The sequence below is a fragment of the Mirounga angustirostris genome, unplaced genomic scaffold (genome assembly GCF_029215605.1).
Source record: "Mirounga angustirostris isolate CCGP_5_RB_7025 unplaced genomic scaffold, mMirAng1.0.hap1 SCAF_11, whole genome shotgun sequence".
In the NCBI taxonomy this organism is placed as follows: domain Eukaryota; kingdom Metazoa; phylum Chordata; class Mammalia; order Carnivora; family Phocidae; genus Mirounga; species Mirounga angustirostris.
The window spans coordinates 195,750-219,791 of NW_026991719.1; the positions used below are offsets into that span (position 1 = coordinate 195,750).

The 24,042-nt window shown below is 61.0% G+C and overlaps 1 protein-coding gene across 2 annotated transcripts in view; it reads right to left on the reverse strand.

The window, feature by feature from the left end:
- The window catches only part of PPP2R3B (protein phosphatase 2 regulatory subunit B''beta), a 59,486-nt gene that overhangs the window by 32,546 nt on the left and 2,898 nt on the right, over positions 1-24,042 (reverse strand). The window contains exon 1 of one of the 2 annotated variants that reach the window (XM_064573655.1): positions 12,582-13,125. The exons of the other annotated variant lie outside the window; for it this stretch is intronic. Within the exon in view, the coding sequence (XP_064429725.1) occupies positions 12,582-12,860 (279 nt within the window). The 5' untranslated portion in view covers positions 12,861-13,125. Of the gene's footprint in view, positions 1-12,581; positions 13,126-24,042 lie in introns of those variants that run through there. 2 annotated transcript variants of the gene reach the window in all.

Sequence of the window (24,042 nt, forward strand, 5' to 3'; positions counted from 1 at the left end):
CAGAGGCGACGGCTGACCCGCGGGCAGGCTCCCGGGAGCGCAGAGCGCCCAAGCCCTGCTGTGGCCACAGCTGAGGGAGGGACCCGCACAGCAACCCCACCCAGTGAGGAGAAGGGGTCCTCCCGTTGTGCCTGGGGTGCTCAGAGCACAGCGAACATGCCCACCGGCCGTGCCCATGGGTGCAGGGAACAGACCACACGGTCTGCCACAGCACGCTGTCAGCAAGCCCGGTCCTGCACGTGTCTGGTACCGCTTCCCCATGGGATCCTTCACCCGCCGTGCGGGATCCCCCTTCATGCTGCCGAGCGGGACCCCGTCACTGCTCCGTGACAGCCACAGAGACAGTCCCCATGCTCCACAGTCACAGTCCAGTGCTGTCCCCGTGCCCCCAGGTCACGGCTCAGAGACCGTCTTCCGTCAACCTCAGTCACACGGCAGGACAGTCCCCATCGTCCTGGCTCACACATCAGAGACAGTCCTGTGTCCCCTCAGTCCCACGTCAGGAGGGTCCCCATTGTCCAGCGTCCCACATCAGGAACGGTCCTGTGTCCCCTCAGTCCCAGGGCAGGGACGGACCCGTCATCAGGTCATTCCCTCTACTCCTCGGTGCTCAGAGGCCTCCCCTTCCAAGACTCAGGCACGTTTTCGTGAGACGTGTTCTCTGTTCAGCCACCGCGGGGGCAGGCGTAATCGAACACAGCAGCGTCCGGCGTCCGGGGCCTTGAACCTTCGTACAGAGAGCAAGCGCACGCAGGAGCGCACGGAGAGATGCAAACCAGGGGAGTGTGGTGTGGGGGTGGGGGGGGGAACAGGGGGAAGGGGAGGAAAGGAAGGGGGGAGGGGAGAAGGAAGGAGAGGGGAGGAGGAAGGGGGAGGGGAGGGGAGGAGGGAAAGGGACAGCGGGAGGGGAGGGCAGGAGGGAAAGGGACAGCGGGAGGGGAGGGCAGGAGGAGGCTGGAGCGTGGGAGCCATGGGAAGGGGAGGGGGAGGACGGGAAGGCGGGAAGGAGGGACGAGGGAGGGGCGGGGTGGGAAGGGGCTACGCGCTGAGGCTGCCTGGACCCGGGCGCCTGGGGGCCACTGGCTTCTGTGTCTGCTCTGCAAACACAGCCCTCGCTGCAGCGGTCCCCCCACCAGCAGGAAGCCTCTGGGCCACGGGGGCCACGCTCCCCTTCCCCCTCGAGCTGGTGTGGGAGGAGGGTTCCTGCCCAGAGGGCTTGAGAACCACGGCACCCGGGGAGGGGCAGGTGTGCAGGGTCTCTGGCACACACCCCGCCGCTGCCCGCCTCAGGGCCTTTGCACCCACTGGGCCCTGACAGCCCCACAGCCCCGCACTCCCTTCATCCCAGACCACGCTCAGCTCCTGCCGCCACAAAGTCCACCCACCCCCACGCGGCCACCCCTTCTCGGGCGGTCAGAGGAGCTCAAGAGGTCACCCCGAACAGAGAGCACCCCTCCCGCACCCTGCCGCTGCTTGGCGGCCGCATCGCCCGGGCCACAAGGTCAGCGGCACACAAAGCACCAGCGCTCCCCGCAGAAGCCCGCCCCTGCCCTTCCCCGGCCGCGCCCCGGCCCACAGGCTCAGGAAGTCTGTCCGTGCTCCCGCTAGAGGGGGCGAGGCCGCCCCGGCTCTGCACAGAGCAGGCCCCCAGCGGCGTGGGCTGCTGGGCGCACGGTTCTACGGGGAGCACGGCTCTCCCTTGTTTCGGGGAGCTGCTACCCCGAGCGCGCCGGCCACGTGACGCGGCATTTGGCTGTGTCACCCTGCGTCCTTCCGAGCCCGGAACCTGCCCGTCTCCGGTGCGGGTGGGGACCTGAGAACCGGCCGCCCACCGAGCACGCGTCTGCCCTCGCAAGCGTCCGAGGCCCAACGACACCGTTCCACAGGAACCTCACGGGGTCTCGCCCAGCAGCAGAAATTCCAGGTGAGCTCCCTCTTCGTGCGGGGGAAGATCCCAGGTGCCCAGACCTCCGCTTCCGCTCAGAGTCCCTAAAAACGCTCCACGGAATACCTGACAAATACGGCTCGAGAGCATCGTGCCCTGGCAGGAAAGGAAGGCCTCCTCAAGCCACAAACACCCGGAAGGGGAACCCGGCGAGGCCAGTGGCGTCTGCGCGGCTGAAATGACGTCTCTTTGCGGCCTTGCCGACGAGCTCAGGGCTCAGGAGACACCATCCCGCGTCCTAAACAGGGCGGCGCCGAGTGCGGGTCCCAGAGAGCTGCACACCGTGGGAAGAATCAGCCAGAAACCAGCCCCCACTGACGCCTGACTCCACGGAACGAAAACGGTGGGCCTCACACACGCTGCTGCATCGAGGAGCGGGGTGCCACGGGGGCCACCCTCCCTGGAGCACTCCCGGCCACGGCAGACTCAAGACCGAACAGTCACGCCAGGCTCCCACCGCCTGGAAGCAGCAAGGTCTGCCCCCGGCACACCCACCGTCATCTGAAGACCCACAAAACTCCCCGAAGTCCCAAGGAAAAGGGGCAACTCCCAGTCCAAACTCACAAGTGCACGAGCAAAGAAGGCGCCAGGACGGAGAGCAGCAGTGAGACAGGACTGAACGCGCCAAGACGTCAGACGCCAGCAGATCGGACGCAGGACCAACGTTCCTCACGTGGTTCAGAAAACAAAAACGCGATGCCTGAAAATCCAAGTCGACTGAACACTGACCCAAATAACACGTCTAGATGTCACGAGCAGATTCACAGACAACACACGTGGATGGACGGCAGGGCGGACAGAGCACAGCCGAGCACAGACGTGGATAAGTGGGACGGACAGAAGCCAGAGTGCACACGGCCGCCCAGCATGGGGGGCGCACCCAGAGTCCTGCGCTCCCAGGGCCCCCCACACGCCGCCAGTAACGGAAACCCAAGTGCAGACACAGGAGAAGGGAACCACGGGACTCCAGACACAGCCAGCACATCTTCCAAAACGGCCGGCATGAAACACAACACAACACAACGGGGCCATCCTCGCCGGAGCGTGGAACCACACGGCGGGCACATCCTGGACAGACGCCACCACCCCACCCCACCCCACCCAGAGCAGCCCCGGGGGAGGGCGGCGCCATCCCGCAGCTCTGCCCGTCCCGAGGCCGCCCGCTCTGAGGCCGTCCCTGAGACGTGCACGCGGATACGTCTGGACCAAAACAAAACACACAACTGAGCTGTCTGTCCGCAGACACGGGCTCGCGGACACGCGACGTCTGTCCGCACACATGGGTTCACGGACACGCGGGGTCTCTGCACACACGGGCACGTGGAGAGACATGGAGTCTCTGTCTACAAACATGGGTTCGCGGAGACGCAGAGTCTCCGTCCGCAGACGTGGGTTCGCGGAGACGCACTGAGAAGAGCATGGCCACGTGCAAGTTCTGAGTAGCAAGGGCGAAGGCACGGCGAGGGAAGTGGTGTGGCGGGGGTAAATCAATCGACAACCACCGCCACGTGAACCGGTAACAAGAACGTGACTTCCTTTCAAAAGCCGTGTCCGCGCCACAGCACAAAGGGGACGAACTGCAGCGTTTCAGGGAATCCGAAGTAAAGACTGCGATTGACCTCGCATCTCGAAAAGGTGCACAGGTGACAGATCTAAGTGCTGGGAAGGGTACACGCTGCAAAAGTACGAGAGCAAAGGACAAAGGGCGAGGAGAGAAGACACCCAACGTAATTCAGTGAACGGACAAACATCCCTAAGGCGTACGGGGGTTAAATGCCGCAGTTACAGAGCAAAGAAGTCAGTATTCATTTGTAAGACCCACGTGTAACACCTAGGAGCAGAAGTTTCTAAACCCTGGCAATACGGGCCAGCTTCTGTGGCCCTCGAAGGCTCGTGTGTGGCTGCAGGACGGTCCACACTGCCCAGCGATTGCCTGCACCCCTGCGGAAGGGCTAGTATACTGCAGTGTGGGCACGACAGAGAAGCCCCCATGACCTAGGCTGCGTGAGCCTCGGCACCCAGACCCGGGTCGGGCCGCGCACGGAGCCTCGGCACCCAGACCCGGGCCGGGCCGCGCACGGAGCCTCGGCACCCAGGACGGAAACGTTGCTGGGGCCAGACGGACGTCCAGCGAGGAGGGAGGCTGAGTTCCGGCTCCCCTGGCGCTGATAACAAGTGTACCGGACAATGAGAAACAAAACAGCCTGGTGCGGACACGGCAGATTTACAAGCTTAATCTCCTGGACATAAATAGCCCTCGGCCCCAGAGCACGTACAGGACGCACATTCTTGTCCCTTTGGGAGCCGGCCACCTCCTGGTCTGCGGAGCAGCCTCAGCAGCTTCTGCAGGAGGCGCGGGGGCCGTGTCCTGACCTCCAGGACAGCAGGCCAGACGTCTGCGATGAAAACGAAGGCAGAAAGGCATGTGTGTGCGCGCAGGAATTCCACAGCGGGCCTCAGGGCTCCGGAAAAGTGAGAACAAGCCGCCGACGCCCGGGCACCCGGCTTCCAGAGCACCATGCCTTCAGTCCGCGCCGCCCAGAGCTCCCTGATAAAGATGACACCTCCCCACGGAGAGCTATTTCTGGAGAGGGCCCTGACTCATCACAAGGCCACAAAGCAAGGGGACGCCGCCGGCCGCCCCGCACACACACAGCGGGGCCGTCCTGTCCACGTGGGGCTGGACACAGCGTCCCGTCGAAGCGAGTGGGTAGATGTCCACGGGAGCGAGCCAGGCCATGTCTTTGCTGACATACCTCCTCTGAGCAGCGGGCTCTCATGGTCAGAGGTCACAGGGTGAGGGCTGGGACGTGGGAACTGACCCTCGCCCACGCCACCCGGACAAGACACACAGTAAAGGCCGGGTGTCGGAACAAGAGCAGGCCGAGGCACTCCGGGCATGGGAGGCTCAGCTCACGGGGCCCCAGGGCGGGACCCCACCTGAGACACAGATGTGGTGCTGCCCGGGACGGGACTGGGGAGCCCGGCGGGGAGTTCCCAGTGAGCCTGCACGCACTTCTGGCCGGCACGGAGGGCCCTGCGACCCACAAGCTGGGCCTGCACGCGGCGAGACACCGTGGCCAGCACGGGAGGGCCCTGCGGGCCACCAGCTCTCCTCGGCTTCCGTGGACCACTCCCCGCCACCTGGTAGAGGGTCACCAATGAGACTTGCAGAGGACGTACTGGATGCACAAACGGGAGTCGCGGGGTCAGAGTTGAATGCAGAGGAGTTGAAATGACCACAGCACATGTCCACCTCCATACAGGTTTGTGCAGACACCCTCTCCACATCCGGAGGTGCCGGGTGCCCACGTGTCAGGCCGGAGTGGGGGACAGCAAAGTCCCAGAGGACATGGAGCCTGGTGGAGCCCGCCAGGCAGTGCACTAGGACAAGGCCCACGTCCAAGGCCCCCCCAGCTAGCGGGACGTCCGTTCAGCTCCGTGCCCATAGGCAGAACAGGCACGGATGGTCTGGTCTCCACAAAGCCTGGTCAGAGGTCACAGGGTGAGTGCTGGGACGTGGGAACTGACCCTGGAAAATGTGGACGAGGTCGTGCCACCACTGGGTGCTGGCCAGGGAGTGCCAGGAGAGGGGCGCTGGCGTCTGCAGCCTCACAGACGGGGGGACACGTCCACCTCCTGGGGCCCTGGGAGCGTGCGTCGCGGTGCGACCCCTCCCTGGCCCCGCGCCCCGTGCAGCGTGAGGCCCTGCTCGGTGTCTGGGACGGCCTGAGCCCAGAGGCCAGGCTGTCACCGGGAGGAGGAGAGGTAAGCTCACGGTGCAGGAGAGTCACCTGGGGATGTAGACTTCGGGGGCCTCCCATGGTGTCCTGAGGCTCATGCGTCCACACGGAGGGCCCCGCAGGGAGGCTGGACGGGGTGGGCAGTACAGGACCCGGGCAGTGACGCAGCGCAGGACGGGGGGCCCCGGGGCACCGTCAGGTGAAGCACGCGGGAGTGCGGGGAGGGAGATTCCCCGTGGGGGGGGGAGGGAGCTGGGGTCCCACTGAGGCGGGGGCAGGAAGCACAGCAGCCTTCCTAGACTGGGGTGGGGTCACTGACCGAGGGACAGCGCAGGCCAGCATCTGGGAGTCCCTGTGCCGCTCCGCGAGTGTGTGTGCAAGGCCCCAGAACCCCCGGGAGGGCAGGTGGGCACGAGCACGTGAGGGGTGAGGAGCACGGCGAGCCCGAGGCCCAGACACGCAGCCACAGGCCAGAGGGTCCCCTGACCCCGAGTCCAGGACAGACGCAGAGCTAACAACACAGTCCTTTGAGGCAACTCTGCACCATCTCCCCCGAAGCCCCCAACATGCCCCATCGCTCCCCAACCTCGTTCCCCTCCCCATCCTCTGCCCCCAATGTGCCCCCATCGCTCCCCAACCTCGTTCCCCTCCCCATCCTCTGCCCCCAATGTGCCCCCATCGCTCCCCAACCTCATTCCCCTCCCCATCCTCTGCCCCCAACATGCCCCATGGCTCCCCAACCTCATTCCCCTCCCCCATCCTCTGCCCCCAACATGCCCCATCGCTTCCCAACCTAATTCCCCCCCCAAGCCCCCAACATGCCCCATTGCACCCCAACCTCATTCCCCTCCCTATCCTCTGCCCCCAACATGCCCCCTCGCTCCCCAACCTCATTCCCCTCCCCATCCTCTGCCCGCAACATTCCCCCATCTCTCCCCAACCTCATTCCCCTCCCCATCCTCTGCCCCCAACATGCCCCATCACTCCCCAACCTCATTCCCCTCCCCATCCTCTGCCCCCAACATGCCCCCATCTCTCCCCAACCTCACTCCCCTCCTCCCAAGCCCCCAACATGCCCCATCGCTCCCCAACCTCATTCCCTCCCCATCCTCTGCCCCCAACATGCCCCATCGCTCCCCAACCTCGTTCCCCTCCCCATCCTCTGCCCCCAATGTGCCCCCATCGCTCCCCAACCTCATTCCCCTCCCCATCCTCTGCCCGCAACATTCCCCCATCTCTCCCCAACCTCATTCCCCTCCCCATCCTCTGCCCCCAACATGCCCCCATCTCTCCCCAACCTCACTCCCCTCCTCCCAAGCCCCCAACATGCCCCATCGCTCCCCAACCTCATTCCCTCCCCATCCTCTGCCCCCAACATGCCCCATCGCTCCCCAACCTCATTCCCCTCCCCAAGCCCCAACATGCCCCATCGCTCCCCAACCTCATTCCCCTCCCCCCAAGCCCCCAAAATGCCCCCATCGCTCCCCAACCTCATTCCCCTCCCCCATCCTCTGCCCCCAACATGCCCCATCTCTCCCCAACCTCACTCCCCTCCCCATCCTCTGCCCCAAAATGGCTCCATCACTCCCCAACCTCATTCCCTTCCCCCATCCTCTGCCCCCCAACATGCCCCATGGCTCCCCAACCTCATCCCCTCCCCATCCTCTGCCCCCAACATGCCCCATCTCTCCCCAACCTCACTCCCCTCCCCATCCTCTGCCCCAAAATGGCTCCATCACTCCCCAACCTCATTCCCCTCCCCCATCCTCTGCCCCCCAACATGCCCTATCGCTCCCAAACATATTCCCCTCCCCCATCCTCTGCCCCCAACATGCCCCATGGCTCCCCAACCTCATCCCCTCCCCATCCTCTGCCCCCAACATGCCCCATCACTCCCCAACCTCATTCCCCTCCCCCCAAGCCCCCAACATCCCCCATCGCACCCCAACCTCATTCCACTCCCCCATCTCTGCCTCCTAACATGCCCCATCTCTTCCCAACCTCATTCCCCTCCCCATCCTCTGCCCCCAACATGCCCCATCACTCCCCAACCTCATTCCCCTCCCCCCAAGCCCCAACATGCCCCATTGCACCCCAACCTCATTCCACTCCCCAATCTCTGCCCCCCAACATGCCCCATCTCTCCCCAACCTCATTCCCCTCCCCATCCTCTGCCCGCAACATGCCCCCATCTCTCCCCAACCTCGTTCCTCTCCGCCATCCTGTGCCCCCCAACATGCCCCCATCGCTCCCCAACCTCGTTCCCCTCCCCATCCTCTGCGCCCAACATGCCCCATCACTCCCCAACCTCATTCTCCTCCCCCATCCTCTGCCCCCAACATGCCCCCATCGCTCCCCAACCTCATTCCTCTCCCCATCCTCCATGCCCCCCAACATGCGCCCATCTCTTCTCTAACCTCATTCCCCTCCCATCCTCTGCCCCCCAACATGCCCTCATCTCTCCCCAACCTCATTCCCCTCCCCCATCCTCCATGCCCCCCAACATGCGCCCATCTCTTCTCTAACCTCATTCCCCTCCCATCCTCTGCCCCCCAACATGCCCCCACCTCTCCCCAACCTCATTCCCCTCCCCCATCCTCCATGCCCCCAACGTGCCCCCATCACTCCCCAACCTCATTCCCCTCCCCATCCTCTGCCCCCAACGTGCCCCCATTGCTCCCCTACCTCATTCCCCTCCCCATCCTCTGCCCCCAATGTGCCCCCATCTCTCCCCAACCTCATTCCCCTCCCCCATCCTCCATGCCCAACATGCCCCCATCACCCCCCAACCTCATTCCCCTCCCCATCCTTTGCCCCCCAACATGCTCCATCGCTCCCCAATCTCATTCCCCTCCCCCATCCTCCATACCCCCAAACATGCCCCCATCACTCCCCAACTTCATTCCCCTCCCCATCCTCTGCCCCCCAACATGCCCCATCGCTCCCCAATCTCATTCCCGTCCCCATCCTCCATAACCCCCAACATGCCCCCATCGCTCCCCAACCTCATTGCCCTTACAATCCTCTGCCCCCCAACATGCCCCATCTCTCCCCAACCTCATTCCCGTCCCCACCCTCTGCCCCCCAACATGCCCCCATCTCTCCCCAACCTCATTCCTCTCCCCATCCTCTGCCCCCAACATGCTCCCATCGCTCCCCAACCTCATTCCCGCCCCCATCGCTCCCCAACCTCATTCCCCTCCCCATCCTCTGCCCCCAATGTGCCCCCATCTCTCCCCAACCTCATTCCCCTCCCCCATCCTCCATGCCCCCAACATGCCCCCATCACCCCCCAACCTCATTCCCCTCCCCATCCTTTGCCCCCCAACATGCTCCATCGCTCCCCAATCTCATTCCCCTCCCCCATCCTCCATACCCCCAAACATGCCCCCATCACTCCCCAACTTCATTCCCCTCCCCATCCTCTGCCCCCCAACATGCCCCATCGCTCCCCAATCTCATTCCTGTCCCCATCCTCCATAACCCCCAACATGCCCCCATCGCTCCCCAATCTCATTCCCCTCCCCCCAAGCCCCACCATGCCCCCATCGCTCCCCAACCTCATTCCCTCCCCATCCTCTGCCAACATGCCCCATCGCTCCCCAACCTCATTCCCGTCCCCACCCTCTGCCCCCCAACATGCCCCCATCTCTCCCCAACCTCATTCCCCTCCTCACCCTCTGCCCCCCAACATGCCCCCATCTCTCCCCAACTTCATTCCCCTCCCCATCCTCTGTCCCCCAACATGCCCCCATCTCTCCCCAACCTCATTCCTCTCCCCATCCTCTGCCCCCAACATGCCCCCATCTCTCCCCAACCTCATTCCCCTCCCCATCCTCTGCCCCCCAACATGCCCCATCTCTCCCCAACCTCATTCCCTTCCCCCACCCTCCATACCCCCCAACATGCCCCCAACTCTCCCCAACCTCATTGCCCTCCCCATCCTGTCCCCCAACATGCCCCATTGCTCCCCAACCTCATTCCCCTCCCCATCCTCCATGCCCCCCAACATGCCCCCATCTCTCCCCAACCTCATTTCCCCTCCCCCATCCTGTACCTGCTCCTCACCCCATCCCCATCTCTTCTCTAACCTCATTTCTCTAGCCCCATCCCCATTCCCCATCTCTGCCCTAATGTCATTTGTTCTTTTCTCATTCTCCACCCCTATTGCCCCGCCTTTCCCCTAATCTCATTTCCCCCTTCCCCATCCTATACCTGCTCCTCACCCCATTCCCCATGTGTCCCCCAATCCCATTTCCCCCACCCCTCCCCCAGCCTCCCATCACCTCCAATCACCCTGCATAAACCCCCATCTCCCTCCCAGTCGTCACGGTCCCTACCATGCCCATGGCCCTGGGCCACCACAACCCTGTGCTGACCTGCCCAGGGCCACGTCCAGATCCACACTCAGATGCACTGGGCTGAAGGAAGGCGGGAACCACCCCCCTCGTCCCCCAACTCTCCCCCACAAGAAACCCCGTGTGAGTCACCGCACACACCCTAGAGAACACTCACTTTACCTGGGACACACGCTCATCCCCACGGAACACCGTTGAAGTAGACCTTCTGTAACATGAAACACTTTCCCGCTAAAGGAATTCGTAGAATTTGTCTCCCAAACAGTGATGCTGGTGAGACAGGCTCATCCTAAAACAATCAGACTTTCGAGAACCAGTTCTCCCGGGAGCCAGACCCCCTGATGGCAAGTCACCGTGACTCCATGACTCAGGCAGGAGGAGAAATCCCGTGACTCAGGCAGGAGGAGAAATCCCGCAAACATCCTAGGGAACCATCTACCAGAAACCACCAAACATTCATCTTCCTACTGGGTGAGAGGAGATCATCCCGTGGCTGATTCCACTTTCATTGTCTTAGAGATCCCAAACACGCTTTCCTCAAAAACACGGAACAAACATACAACACAAACCACCTGAGGACAAAATTTCCAAAGCTAGAAGACACAGTCAGACAAGGAAAAACGCAAAATGTGTAAATGTTGACACGTGAACAAAAGAAACTCCAACTACAGAATCAGCAAAAGCAGGTCTCTTCCTCCCCCTGAAAAGCTCTGTTTCATTCTGTGGCATTTTCTTCCTTAGGCCTCACCAGGCGCTAAGTCCTCACCAGCAGAGAAAGGGTGAGTGTTTCATGTGGCAAGTGTCCGTAAACCCAGATGCAAGGCACTTAGGGAGCACGCGAGCGAGTGGAGGTCCAGCTTCCAGCCTTGCTGTCCTGTTCCCCCCATCCAGTCCCCATGTCGTGTCCCCTGTCCCCATCCAGTCTGCCATCCTGTGTCCCCCATCCCCATCTAGTCCCCCGTCCTGTGTCCCTCAACCCCATCCAGTCCCCCGTCCTGTGTCCCTCACCCCCATCCAGTCCCCATGTCCCGTCTCCCCCATCCCCATCCATTCCCCCGTTCCGTGTGCCCTGTCCCCATCCAGTCCCCATGTTCTGTCTCCCCCGTCCCCATCCAGTCCCCCACCCTGTGTCCCCCGTCCCCATCCAGTCCCCCATCCTGTCTCCCCCATCCCCATCCAGTCCCCTGTCCTATGTCCCCCGTCCCCATCCAGTCCCTATCCCGTGTCCCCCTCCCCATCCAGTCCCCCGTCCCCATCCAGTCCCCCGTCCCGTCTCCCCCGTCCCCATCCAGTTCCCCCGTCCCATGTCCCCCGTCCCGATCCAGTCCCCATGTCCCGTCTCCCCCATCCCCATCCAGTCCCCATGTCCCGTCTCCCCCGTCCCGTCTCCCCCATCCCCATCCAGTCCCCATGTCCAGTGTCCCCACCCCCATCCAGTCCCCATGGCCTGTGTCCCCTGTCCCCGTCCAGTCCCCATGGCCTGTGTCCCCATGCACCCGAGCACTAGGGGGCGGGTGGAGGGCCAGTGGCCGCAGAGAAACCTGAATGACTCGGGAGCTCACGGGAAGTCTCAGCCTTTTCAAAGACGCGGTCCCCTTAAACCACCGACAAGACACACACACACACACACACACACACACACACACGGAGACGTAAAGCCAGGTGCGAGCAAGCTCATGAGAATCACCACAGAGTCCACAGGCCAATCTGTGACTACCACCACCCAGGTGTCCCGGGTCGCTGCTGCAGGCTCTGAGAATGTCCACACAGCGCTCACAAAGCACGGCAGGGAGAGCAGGGAACGCAGCCGCTTGCACGGCCATGGGGAAGCTTCCCTCCGTTCACGAGGGTGAAAGCCCCCGATGTTGACGACTGAGGTTCAAGCCACCAGCTGAACCGTCTCTGTTGAATTGTCTCTGCTGAACCGTCTTGCGCTGGGGACAGCCACTAGATCACAGGCCCCCCTGCAGTTTCCTGACCCACGGTTCTATCGCAAAACCACAGGGAGGGAAGCCGGGGCTTCCTTTACGGAAGGCTTTCCCTGACACTCCAGCGCCTCACGGGACACCTGCTCCCTACAATCACGACACTGCTGTTCGGGGGGCGGGGCACGAGTGCAGGTGGGGACCCCGGGAGTACGAGCGACGGATGGGGGGACGAGTGCAGGTGGGGGCCCCGGGAGTACGAGCGACGGATGGGGGGACGAGTGCAGGTGGGGACCCCGAGCGACAGATGGGGGGACGAGTGCAGGTGGGGACCCCAGGAGTACAAGCAGCACCCCCATCTGTCCTGGGAGGGACGCACAAAGGTGGGGACCCCGGGAGTACGAGTAGCCCCCTCAATCTGTCCCAGGAGGGACATGTGCAGGTGGGGACCCCGGGAGTTCGAGCAGCCCCCCCATCTGTCCCAGGAGGGACATGTGCAGCTGGGGACCCCGGGAGTACGAGCAGCCCTCCCCCCAGTCGGGACCTCAGCAGGGGCCACAGGGGAGCCTCGCAGGAGACGCACACCACACGAGACGCACGCCGGCCTCACCTGGACCTGCTGGAAGGCCTGGAGCCTCTTCTTAAAGCGGGAGGGCAGCACGAAGTCACAGCCGCGGGCCAGAGAGGCGAGCTCCTGCCTGAGATCCGGGTCCTGGCGCAGGGACAGCTCCCGGAGCCGCATGTCGGCCCGCATGGGCCGCCGGGGGCCAGGCCAGGCACTGTGCTCGCGCTCGCGCTCTCGGTGCTGGGCCGGGCCGGGGCCGGCAGGCTCGCGGTGGCAGCTGGGCCCGGCGGGACAGTCTGGGTGGCCCGGCTCAGCGCGCTCCATGCGTGGCCGGCCGGGCGCTCTGGGGGCCGGCCCTGGGCCGGGCGCATTCCACAGGCTGAGGAGGGCACATGGCTGCAGGGTGGGGGAGGCGGCCGGGCTCCGCTCCTCCCCATAGGCCCCTGGCCATGCAGGCAGGAGCCACTCCGGCAGGAGCTGTCGTGGCTGAGCTGCCGGTGGGAGGGTGGGAGTGCCAGACGCAGCTCCCTGCACGCACGGTGACCCTGTCTTGTGGCTCGGCCCAGAGGGACAAGCGCGTAAACAGGTCCGCAAGGAGACATCTGGGGACGGCGCCTCTAGTTCTGGGGGTGGGGGTGGGGGCGACAGGCGCTCTCCAGAGAAGTGCAGCGATCTGGGGAACGGCCTGCAAGTTGGCCGACACGGGGAGGGATGAGAGGAGGCGCTCTGCACAGAAGTGAAGTCCGTCCAGGACACCAGAGAACCTGTTACGGAGCTCGCTCCAGATCTCTGCTGGCCCCCACGAGCCCAGACGCAGCCAAAGCGGCTGCTTTCTCCCTGAAACCATGCCAAACACAAAGGGGTCTGCGCTCAGCACCCTCCCTCCCGGCACTTAACACTTGAGAAAATCAAGCACAAAGAGTCCTCTGATGCTTCCGTTCCACAGATAGGGGTGGGGGGAGGAGTATTCAGGATTTTATAGCTTTCCTGCCCTTCTACACAACGTAGATAATGTAGATAATGTAGGATAGAACGGAAATTACGTCAGTCAGATAACAGAGAATGTAAGCCGACAGGGTAAAATGTCACCAGCTAAGTGGATAAGGTACAATGTAGCGTAAGCTAGAGTAACTAACCGCAAAAGGTACAACGTAACGTAAGCTACGGTAACTAACCGCAAAAGGTAACAGTGTCGAGCAAGTAAGGTAGAATACAGTGTACATAACACAGAATGTCACGGAACACAGGGAAGGAAGAACGTCCTGTAGGTTAACACAACAAGAACACAAGATTGTGTGGATGCCGAAGAGTCTACCCCTCGTAACTGCCGTGTAGGGAACATGGACCAGACTGTAGTGGCTGGTCATGCAGAGCAAACGGGGTAGCTCCAAGCAGTGGGCTGAGAGCAAAGACACCCGTACCCCGCAGAGCGAGCACAGCTGCACAGCCCACAGCATGGACACCTGCACCTCCCAAAGCGAGCACACCTGCACAGCCCAGAGCGAGCACAGCTGCACAGCCCAGAGGGAGGACACCTGCACAGCCCACAGCATGGACACCTGCACCTCCCAAAGCGAGCACACCTGCACAGCCCAGAGCGAGCACAGCTGCACGGCCCAGACGGAGGACACCTGCACAGCCCACAGCATGGACACCTGCACCTCCCAGAGCGAGCACAGCTGCACAGCCCAGAGGGAGGACACCTGCACAGCCCACAGCATGGACACCTGCACCTCCCAGAGCGAGCACACCTGCACAGCCCAGAGCGAGCACAGCTGCACAGCCCAGAGGGAGGACACCTGCACAGCCCACAGCATGGACACCTGCACCTCCCAGAGCGAGCACACCTGCACAGCCCAGAGCGAGCACAACTGCACAGCCCAGAGGGAGGACACCTGCACAGCCCACAGCATGGACACCTGCACCTCCCAGAGCGAGCACACCTGCACAGCCCAGAGCGAGCACAGCAGCACAGCCCAGAGGGAGGACACCTGCACAGCCCAGAGCGAGCACAGCTGCACAGCCCAGAGGGAGGACACCTGCACAGCCCACAGCATGGACACCTGCACCTCCCAGAGCAAGCACACCTGCACAGCCCAGAGCAAGCACAGCTGCACAGCCCAGAGGGAGGACACCTGCACAGCCCACAGCATGGACACCTGCACCTCCCAGAGCGAGCACACCTGCACAGCCCAGAGCGAGCACAGCTGCACAGCCCAGAGGGAGGACACCTGCACAGCCCAGAGCGAGCACAGCTGCACAGCCCAGAGCGAGCACAGCTGCACAGCCCAGAGGGAGGACACCTGCACAGCCCAGAGCGAGCACAGCTGCACAGCCCAGAGGGAGGACACCTGCACAGCCCACAGCATGGACACCTGCACCTCCCAGAGCGAGCACACCTGCACAGCCCAGAGCGAGCACAGCTGCACAGCCCAGAGGGAGGACACCTGCACAGCCCACAGCATGGACACCTGCACCTCCCAGAGCGAGCACACCTGCACAGCCCAGAGCGAGCACAGCTGCACAGCCCAGAGGGAGGACACCTGCACAGCCCACAGCATGGACACCTGCACCTCCCAGAGCGAGCACACCTGCACAGCCCAGAGCGAGCACAGCTGCAGAGCCCAGAGGGAGGACACCTGCACAGTCCACAGCATGGACACCTGCACAGCCCAGAGTGAGGACACCTGCACAGCCCACAGCATGGACACCTGCACCTCCCAAAGCGAGCACACCTGCACAGCCCAGAGCGAGCACAGCTGCACAGCCCAGAGGGAGGACACCTGCACAGCCCACAGCATGGACACCTGCACCTCCCAAAGCGAGCACACCTGCACAGCCCAGAGCGAGCACAGCTGCACAGCCCAGAGGGAGGACACCTGCACAGTCCACAGCATGGACACCTGCACAGCCCAGAGTGAGGACACCTGCACAGCCCAGAGGAAGCACACCTGCACAGCGCAGAGCAAGCACACCTGCACAGTCCACAGCATGGACACCTGCACCTCCCAAAGCGAGTACACCTGCACAGCCCAGAGCGAGCACAGCTGCACAGCCCAGAGGGAGGACACCTGCACAGTCCACAGCATGGACACCTGCACAGCCCAGAGTGAGGACACCTGCACAGCCCAGAGGAAGCACACCTGCACAGCACAGAGCGAGCACACCTGCACAGCCCAGAGCAAGCACAGAGCCAAGACTCCCACACAGCCCAGAGCGAGGACACCTGCACAGCCCAGAGCAAGGACACCCGCACTACCAAGAGCGAGGACACCTGCACAGCCCAGAGCGAGCACACCTGCACAGCATGGACACCTATACAGCCCAGAGCAAGGACACCTGCACCTCCCAGAGTGAGCACACCTGCACAGCCCAGTGTGAACACACCTGCACAGTGCAGAGCAAGGACACCCACACTACCAAGAGCGAGGGCACCTGCACCTCCCAGAGCGAGGACACCTGCACAGCCCAGAGCAAGGACACCTGCACCTCCCAGAGTGAGCACACGTGCACAGCCCACAGCATGGACACCTGCACAGCCCAGAGCAAGGACACTCACACTACCAAGAGCGAGGACACCTGCACAACCCAGAGCAAGGACACCCGCACTACCAAGAGCGAGGACACCTGCACAGCCTAGAGTATGGACACCTGCACAGCCCAGAGCGAGCACACCTGCACAGCATGGACACCTATACAGCCCAGAGCAAGGACACCTGCACCTCCCAGAGTGAGCACACCTGCACAGCCCAGAGCGAACACACCTGCACAGTGCAGAGCAAGGACACCCACACTACCAAGAGTGAGGGCACCTGCATCTCCCAGAGTGAGGACACCTGCACAGCCCAGAGGAAGCACACCTGCACAGCACAGAGCGAGCACACCTGCACAGCACAGAGCCAGGACACCTGCACAGCCCAGAGCAAGCACAGAGCCAAGACTCCCACACAGCCCAGAGCGAGGACACCTGCACAGCCCAGAGCAAGGACACCCGCACTACCAAGAGCGAGGACACCTGCACAGCCCAGAGCGAGCACACCTGCACAGCATGGACACCTATACAGCCCAGAGCAAGGACACCTGCACCTCCCAGAGTGAGCACACCTGCACAGCCCAGTGCGAACACACCTGCACAGTACAGAGCAAGGGCACCCACACTACCAAGAGCGAGGGCACCTGCACAACCCAGAGTGAGCACACCTGCACAGCCCACAGCATGGACACCTGCACAGCTCAGAGCGAGGACACCTGCACCTCCCAGAGCGAGGACACCTGCACAGCCCACAGCATGGACACCTGCACAGCCCAGAGCAAGGACACCTGCACCTCCCAGAGTGAGCACACCTGCAGAGCCCAGTGCAAGGACTGCCATGTGCTGGGACAGAAACACCGGAGCATCAATTGAGTATTATGTTTGGGAAGTAGGCAGCCTGGAGAAATCTCTCCATGGACATCACTCCTCCTAGGGAGAAAGACGGCCCTATTTTTGTGAGGGCATGTGTGGGGCAGTAACCGGGCAGGCCTCACCTGGTCTCCTGGTGGCCCACGTCCCAGGACTCCACCTGGGATCTGCTCACCCTGATGCCCCTTGGCCCCCCAACCAGGCTGCTCTTCGGCTGTGGAAGGATCAAATGGGCCTACTCCCCTCCCCAATCCATGTCCACCTTATTCCAGAAGATGCGGGTCTTTTACCTGTCCTTGCCTCTCCCTGCCATCCTCCCCGAGCTCTCTTCTCTCCCTTCCTTCCACTGAGGTTTAGCAGGGGCCTATTACCTGCCAGACATAGTGGCCATAGGCAGAGAGTTCGCAGGGAGGGTGCAGTCCAAGCTCACTGCGTATTTAGTGCTTGTTTCAAGAACCACAGTCAGAAACACAGGCGTCCCAAAAACACACACACGACCCCCGAGCAGCACGAAGCAGCGTTAGGCTCCATAACATGCCCCTTTCTGAACCAGGTCCCACACAGAGCTGGACAGGCCCTTCCTTCCCAGACCGGCTAGAGCTGGGCCCCCAAGAAACTGCAGGACGCCTCGTCAGCCCGCACTTGGCATACGGTATCCCAGCAGGTGGACGCAGCCTGTCTTCCCCACTCCAGGGACAAAGACATCCGAGAAGTCATGGGAGTGGACCCAAAGCAACGACTCAAAGCACACTGCACCCACCTTCCCCTCCATAATGGGTTTCATTTTTTATTTTAAGATTGTATTTATTTTGTTGACAGAGACATAGAGAGAGAGGGAACACAAGCAGGGGAAGTGGGAGAGGGAGAAGCAGGCTTTCTGCTGAGCCGGGAGCCCGATGCAGGGCTCGATCCCAGGACCCTGGGATCATGACCTGAGCCGAAGGCAGACGCTTAATGACTGAGCCACCCAGGCGCCCCTTGTTTTTTTTTTTTTTTTTTTAAGTAGTTTCAGGTTTATGGAAACATGGAGCACAAAATACAGAGTTCCCATGACCTCCCCAACCATCCTTCCCCTGTAGTTCCCCTGATTATGAACATCTGGTGCTAGGCGGTACATTTGTGACAAGCGATGAGCTACAACGTTATTAATGGAACTCCACCGAGTCCATTCGGGCTCATCCTGGTGCTGCAAGCGTCTATGGGTTTGGACACCTTCACAAGGACAGGACTCCGCCAGCACAGGACCGGGCAGAGCAGGGTCACTGCCTCAGGTCCCCTGGGCCCGTGTGGCCCCACCCCGGCAGCGCTGGCCCTTTCACGGGCTCCCTAGGTCTGCCTCTGGCAGGGGGCATTTAGCTGGGGCCACACGGGAGGCAGCCTTCCAGACCAGCTCTGTGTTCGTTCCACACCATCTAGGCACCCCTCCCTGTTCCTGCTTTAACTCCTGTTCGGGAGCTTGGCCCCCTCACTTCCTTCTCCTCTGCCTCCCGCCTGTGTCTGCCCTAGTGCATCTGTCTTCCCCACTTCCTGAATGTCCTCTAGGATTCACGGGTTTGCCACCGACCCCCTCTGAAGCCTCCAGACAGACCGGAGCAGTGTGTGCAAAGCCCTAGGTGACAAGATAGCAAGGGTGCTGAGTGACCCGGGAGTGGTGTGTGAGGCCACGGGACAGGCGTGCCACTGGTCCATTCAGACCCAGATGCCACTCGCAGGAAGGCCGCCCAAACACCACGCGCCTGGGATGACCAGATCCAGGAGCCATGCAGGGATCGGACGGCAGGGGTCGGACGGGGCCGCAGGGTGCCCCAGCCCACGTCTCAGATATAGACCCAGGCTGCTTGCTGCGTGGGGTTCCTGCAACCACAGCCACACCTGCTGATTTTCCTCTGTTCCCCTTCCCTACACACCTTTGGGAAGAGATGCTCTCTGTGTAGCCTGAACAAATGGGCAGGCCCTCCCCTGCTTCCCCTCTGCAATATGACTCTGCAGCCTGACCCACAAGGAGAGTGAGCGTTATGCCCCACGCTCAGACCTGGGCTTGTGCGCTAGGCACACTCGCTGCCACAGACAGGATGGAGTGTGTGCACGGCCTGGGGGCGCCCCGCCCTGCTCCTGAAACACTCCTGCTGTGCACATGTGGGGCCGCCAGGGTAGAGACCACGCAGGCCAGACCCCTGTGCCCCTGAGTGCAGACGCAGAAGACCTGCCCCAGCGAGCTGCCCAAAGGGCCCGCCCCAGATCTGTGAGCTCAGCCAGTGCGTCACGTAGTTCCTAAGTTTGGGGAGGTTCGTTCATGCGCAATCCCATGCAGCGGTGACATGAGCAGAGCACAGGAGGCTGGGGGGCAAAGCGAGAAAACCATCCACCTGGTTCGACACCTGCTCGAGCCGTCACCAGATCATATAAAACTGTGCCGTTCAAATTCAGTTCTCCGGTGTTCCTGTTTGAAACGTGTGCGGTGACTAAAGTACACACGAACCAACAACCACACACCGAGGGCTGCGTAAAAAAACGTGAAACACCTTACTGGTTCAAGTAAGATGCTGCTACAAACCGGAAATTTTATTCCAAAGAGAAAAAATAAAGCTTTTACTCATCTGTCCACTTGTACATACGTTCTGGGCAAAGATTAGTAGCTCTTCAAACCTTCAAAGGTGTGTTCATAAGAGAAAGTGAGAGAGCGAGTGAGGGAGGGAAGGATGGAGGGAGAAGTGTCCGCGTTCCCTGCCGTCTGACTAATCTTTAGAAGTGTTTTTCCCCAGGACCAACTTCAGACCTTCGTGACAGCCCGGGAGGGAGGTCATGGTGCCGTTTACACGTGAGGAAACTAAGGCACGGAGCTGGAGTGCCCGAGGCGCACGGCTAGCAGGGGATGGCATGGGCCTGGCACACGCAGACCGGTGACCCTAGGCCGGGATGACCGTCAGGGGTCACTTCCCAAACGGAGACCATCTGCCGCCACGGCAGCAGCTACTCTGAAAGCCACATGACGTGGAAGCGTTCGGAAACAGAAAGTCACCCAGCACTGGCACAGACACACGTCCCTGAGCGTTTCCGCCGTGGTAAGGGGGTTCAGGCCCTGGGGCCACGGGCCAGTCCACAGACACTGCCCACTGCCACGGGGGCAAGAGCGGGCAAGCGCTCCCTGGGAGAAAGCGTATGTATGCACAGCTCCGACCGTGTGCGCCCGGACGCGGCAGCTCGGAGACCTGTCTAAAGGGGGCCATGTCCAGGGCGCTGCACAGGTGGGAGGGGAAACAGGCCTGGCTGTGGATGCGTCTCCTGCCCCCCCGCCCCCCCCCCCACTCTACACAGGAGAACGAGGCGGTCAGGACACACACTCTAGAACAAAGGACAACACTATACTAGGAGCAAGGACCTCCGTGCCTCCTTGTGCCATTCTGCCCATGGCGCTTTGTCTTTGCACCAATGAGCTGTTTAAGCTCCTGAATTTATCTTCCGATGTTGGTTTCTAACTGACACTGAGGTTAGGGTCTGTGGGCTGTGGGACAGCAAGGTCCTGACACCTGTTTGGACCTGCTCCATGATGTACGCTTCGAAAATCTCTCTCAAACAAGAAGGGCAGACTTCTGCTTCCAGATGAGGTGGAGGAACAGACAGCAGACTTACAGACGGCCTGAGGTTGACACAGCATTAGAAAGAGATGGTACCAATCACACATGGTCTGACAGAAATTGTAGAAAGGGGGAAAATCCACAGCTCCTTCTATGAGGCCATCGCTCCCCGGACAGCAAAGCTAGAGCCATCGCCACAGAAGAAACCGCACCCCGATATATCCCCCCTACACTGACATGCAGATCTTCACAAAACGCCGGACGCAGAACCCAGCCACGTATAAAACAGATCATTGACTATGATCACGTGGGCTTCCTCCAAGGGAGCGAGGTTGGCTTAACATCCAAAAACCGATCAACACCTCACCCAGACCGTGAGTGCGGGCACACGCACGGATGTCTGCATCCATGCATCTAACAGGCTCCCAAATACGTGCAGACACCTGTGCCCACTGCTGGTCGGCAAAGGTGCTAACACATTTCCAGGCAACAACAGTGGTCTTTTCAAAAACTGATGCAGCAGCAACGGGGTGGGCAGAAGAAAACCCGAACCCAGAAACTTCCGTGCGACCACACATAAAACTTAACTTGAAATGGATCACAAATCTAAGGAAAGAAGCAAAGTTTTTAAAACTTCTAGAAGAAACAGGAGAAAATCTTTTGACCTTGAGTCTGGCCAAGATTTAGATTACGGGATGTCCTTCTAGGGACACAACGAAAATAAGTGGTATGTTGAACTTCATCAAAATGTAAAACTTCTCTGCTTCGAAAGTCACCAGCAAGAAGGGAAAAGAAGTCCCAGGGCAGCAGGAGATTTCCCAAACGCAGGAGCTGAGGAGTCCCAGAGCTGTATCCAGAAGGCAGGAGAACGGTAGCAAGTCAGTAATAAAACGAGGAACCGCATGAAGGGAACACAGGTAAAACGTCTGAATCAACGCTTCACGGAAGATATATACAGCCCCGCCCCCCAACACACATACACACAAGCCTATGAAGAGCTGCTCCACACCCTTGGTTATCAGGAAGCTACCCTAACCCACAGTGACCTACCACAAGCCCACATTCCAGAACGGGTAAGAGAGCCTGACAGCACGGGGCTGCGCGGAAAGTGCAGGAGCCTGAACCCTCCCACGCCCCTGGCGGGAAAGTAAAACGGTGCAGCCACTTTGGGAAACAGTCCAACAGCTTCCTAAAATGTCAAATGTCCATTTACCACAAACCCCAGTCATTCCACTTCAGGTATCTACCTAGAAGAAAGGAAAACATACGTCGACACCAGGACTTAGAAGCAAATGTCCTCGGCTTTAGAGTGGTCCTCACGACCACTCTAAAGTGGAAAGCAGCCCAGCATGCAGCGGGAGGCGCGGTGGGGCGCCTCCGTGCGATGGGGGCCGCGAGCAAACACGTCCCAGCCGGGCACGTAATTTCTATCTAACGCAGCAGTTCAGTATGTGCAGGATCCACGTCGCACTACAACGCTGCTTTGGGGGCACAGTCGTGTCTCGAGAGCGGAGCAGAGTTATGACAGTGCCGAAAAAGGGAAAGCACCACCTAGTCGAGATAACAGCCCCCTGACGTTTCCAACGGCCAGCATGACAATGTTGCAGCGGCCCACCTGCCGCGGAGCTGTTCCGCGCGTCTCTGCAGCTGTGGGGAGGTGGGCGACCCTCTTGTGGGCAACATCAGCTGCAGCACCTGTGCGCTGCAGGAGGCTCACCTCTCCGGGACGTACATCCAGTGCACCTTCTCTGGTGTCGGAGAAAGCCCAGCTACATGGTCAGACGGTCAGACACACACCCTCCTACCTCCTGATGGACCCCGTGCACACCCCTACCTCCTTACGGAGCCCCTGTCCACCCCCTACGTCCTCACGATGGAGCCCCTGCGTACCCCCTACTACGTCCTCACGATGGAGCCCCTGCGCACCCCTACGTCCTCATGATGGAGCCCCTGTACACCCCCTATGTCCTCACGATGGAGCCCCTGCGCACCCCTATGTCCTCACGATGGAGGCCCTGCACACCCCCACCTCCTGCAAAACATCTATCTTACAAAGGACTTGGATCCAGGTTATGTATAAAGAAAGGATTTGAACAGAGTGTCACGATGGCCCAAGAGCAGGTGATAAAAAAACTATTTGTCCAGAAGAGCCCTTAAATTTAAGGACGTCAGATTTTACAGCCAAAATTGTATTTACTGATGCTTGTAGTAGGTGAAAAAGTCACATCCCCTAATGCGTTAGCAGACAGCTCTGCTTGAAGTCCACAAGGGTCAGCAAGGAGCTCCTCTCAGCCCTACGAGCTGAAAATGCTCTGAAACGTGGTGCTAGACTAAAGCGTCACTAGAATTATTATGTTCTACCCTAAGCACAGATCAAATCCCTTTCCTGTCAGACTTGTGTGAAGGATGAATTAATGTGGCAGAAAGTAGTGGGACACTGACCACTGCGGGGGAAGGAGTAGCCGCTGGGCAAGGTCACTGGGATACTGACCACTGTGAAGAAGTAGGAAGGAGCCCCACTGAGTCTGAACTTGCTGCTGGGCAAGGTCACTGGGATACTGACCACCGTGGAGAAGGAGTAGGAAGGAGGCCCCGGAGCAAGTCCTGTACATTTGAAAGTCAGGTGCACGGGCTGCCGGAGAGTGTTCCTCTGCTGGGCATCGTCACTGGGGTAGGAAGTACATGCAGAGACAGTGCATGCAGGTTGAGCTCTGATTCCCTAGGAGGAGCTCCCTTAGAAGCACATTCGGGGCTTTGCCTGGTTGGGATCGTGGTGAGGGACCCATGGAGCCCCTGTGGTTCAGCACTCAGCCTTCCCTCTGTGGAGACGGGTGGGAGACACTCCAAGTGCCTGTTGCATGTAACGTGTTTGCCGAAGGCATCGAGCCAAGCGTGTGTGGTGAACATCCCTGGGGCGGGGAAAGTAACAGGGCAGTCGGACACTCAGGGTGTGTGGACTCCCTGGACTCCTCTTCCTCTTAGCTGGGGAATTACACGGAGCAGGGGTGAAAAGGAGCTGCTGGTGGCTGGCGGTCAGCCCTTGCGGGTCAGTGCACTCTGGAGAAAAGATGTGTCATCTGTGAAACCTCCTGCCCAGACCCGGGAGCGTCACCCGTCCGTCCCCTGCCAGTCGGCGCCTGGGAATCGGGTCTTGGTGAACCCCGCCTGACACAATGCGTGGACGGGGGGCACAGGAATGCGCCCCTCACATCTGCACCCCATGAGAACATGGGTCCCCTCGGCAGTTCACTTCCCTAAATTCAACTGAAACGGTCTGTAAATTCCACACACGGGAAGACGTGTTTAAAGCCAACTCCGCGTCCCAGACGAGAGCCATCATTACTTTGTGACCTCGGGGGAAAAGACAAAGCATTCTGCTGTTCCTCAAAAGCGCGGCCCGTGCTGGTCATGGAAACTGCAAAGCAGAGGAGGAATCTCTCTGATTTCCTCAGGACGCAATTCCCACCAAGCCTTCCATGCCTCCCCCTGCGTCCCGAGCTCCCACGCCTGCACCGCCCACCCAGCTCCG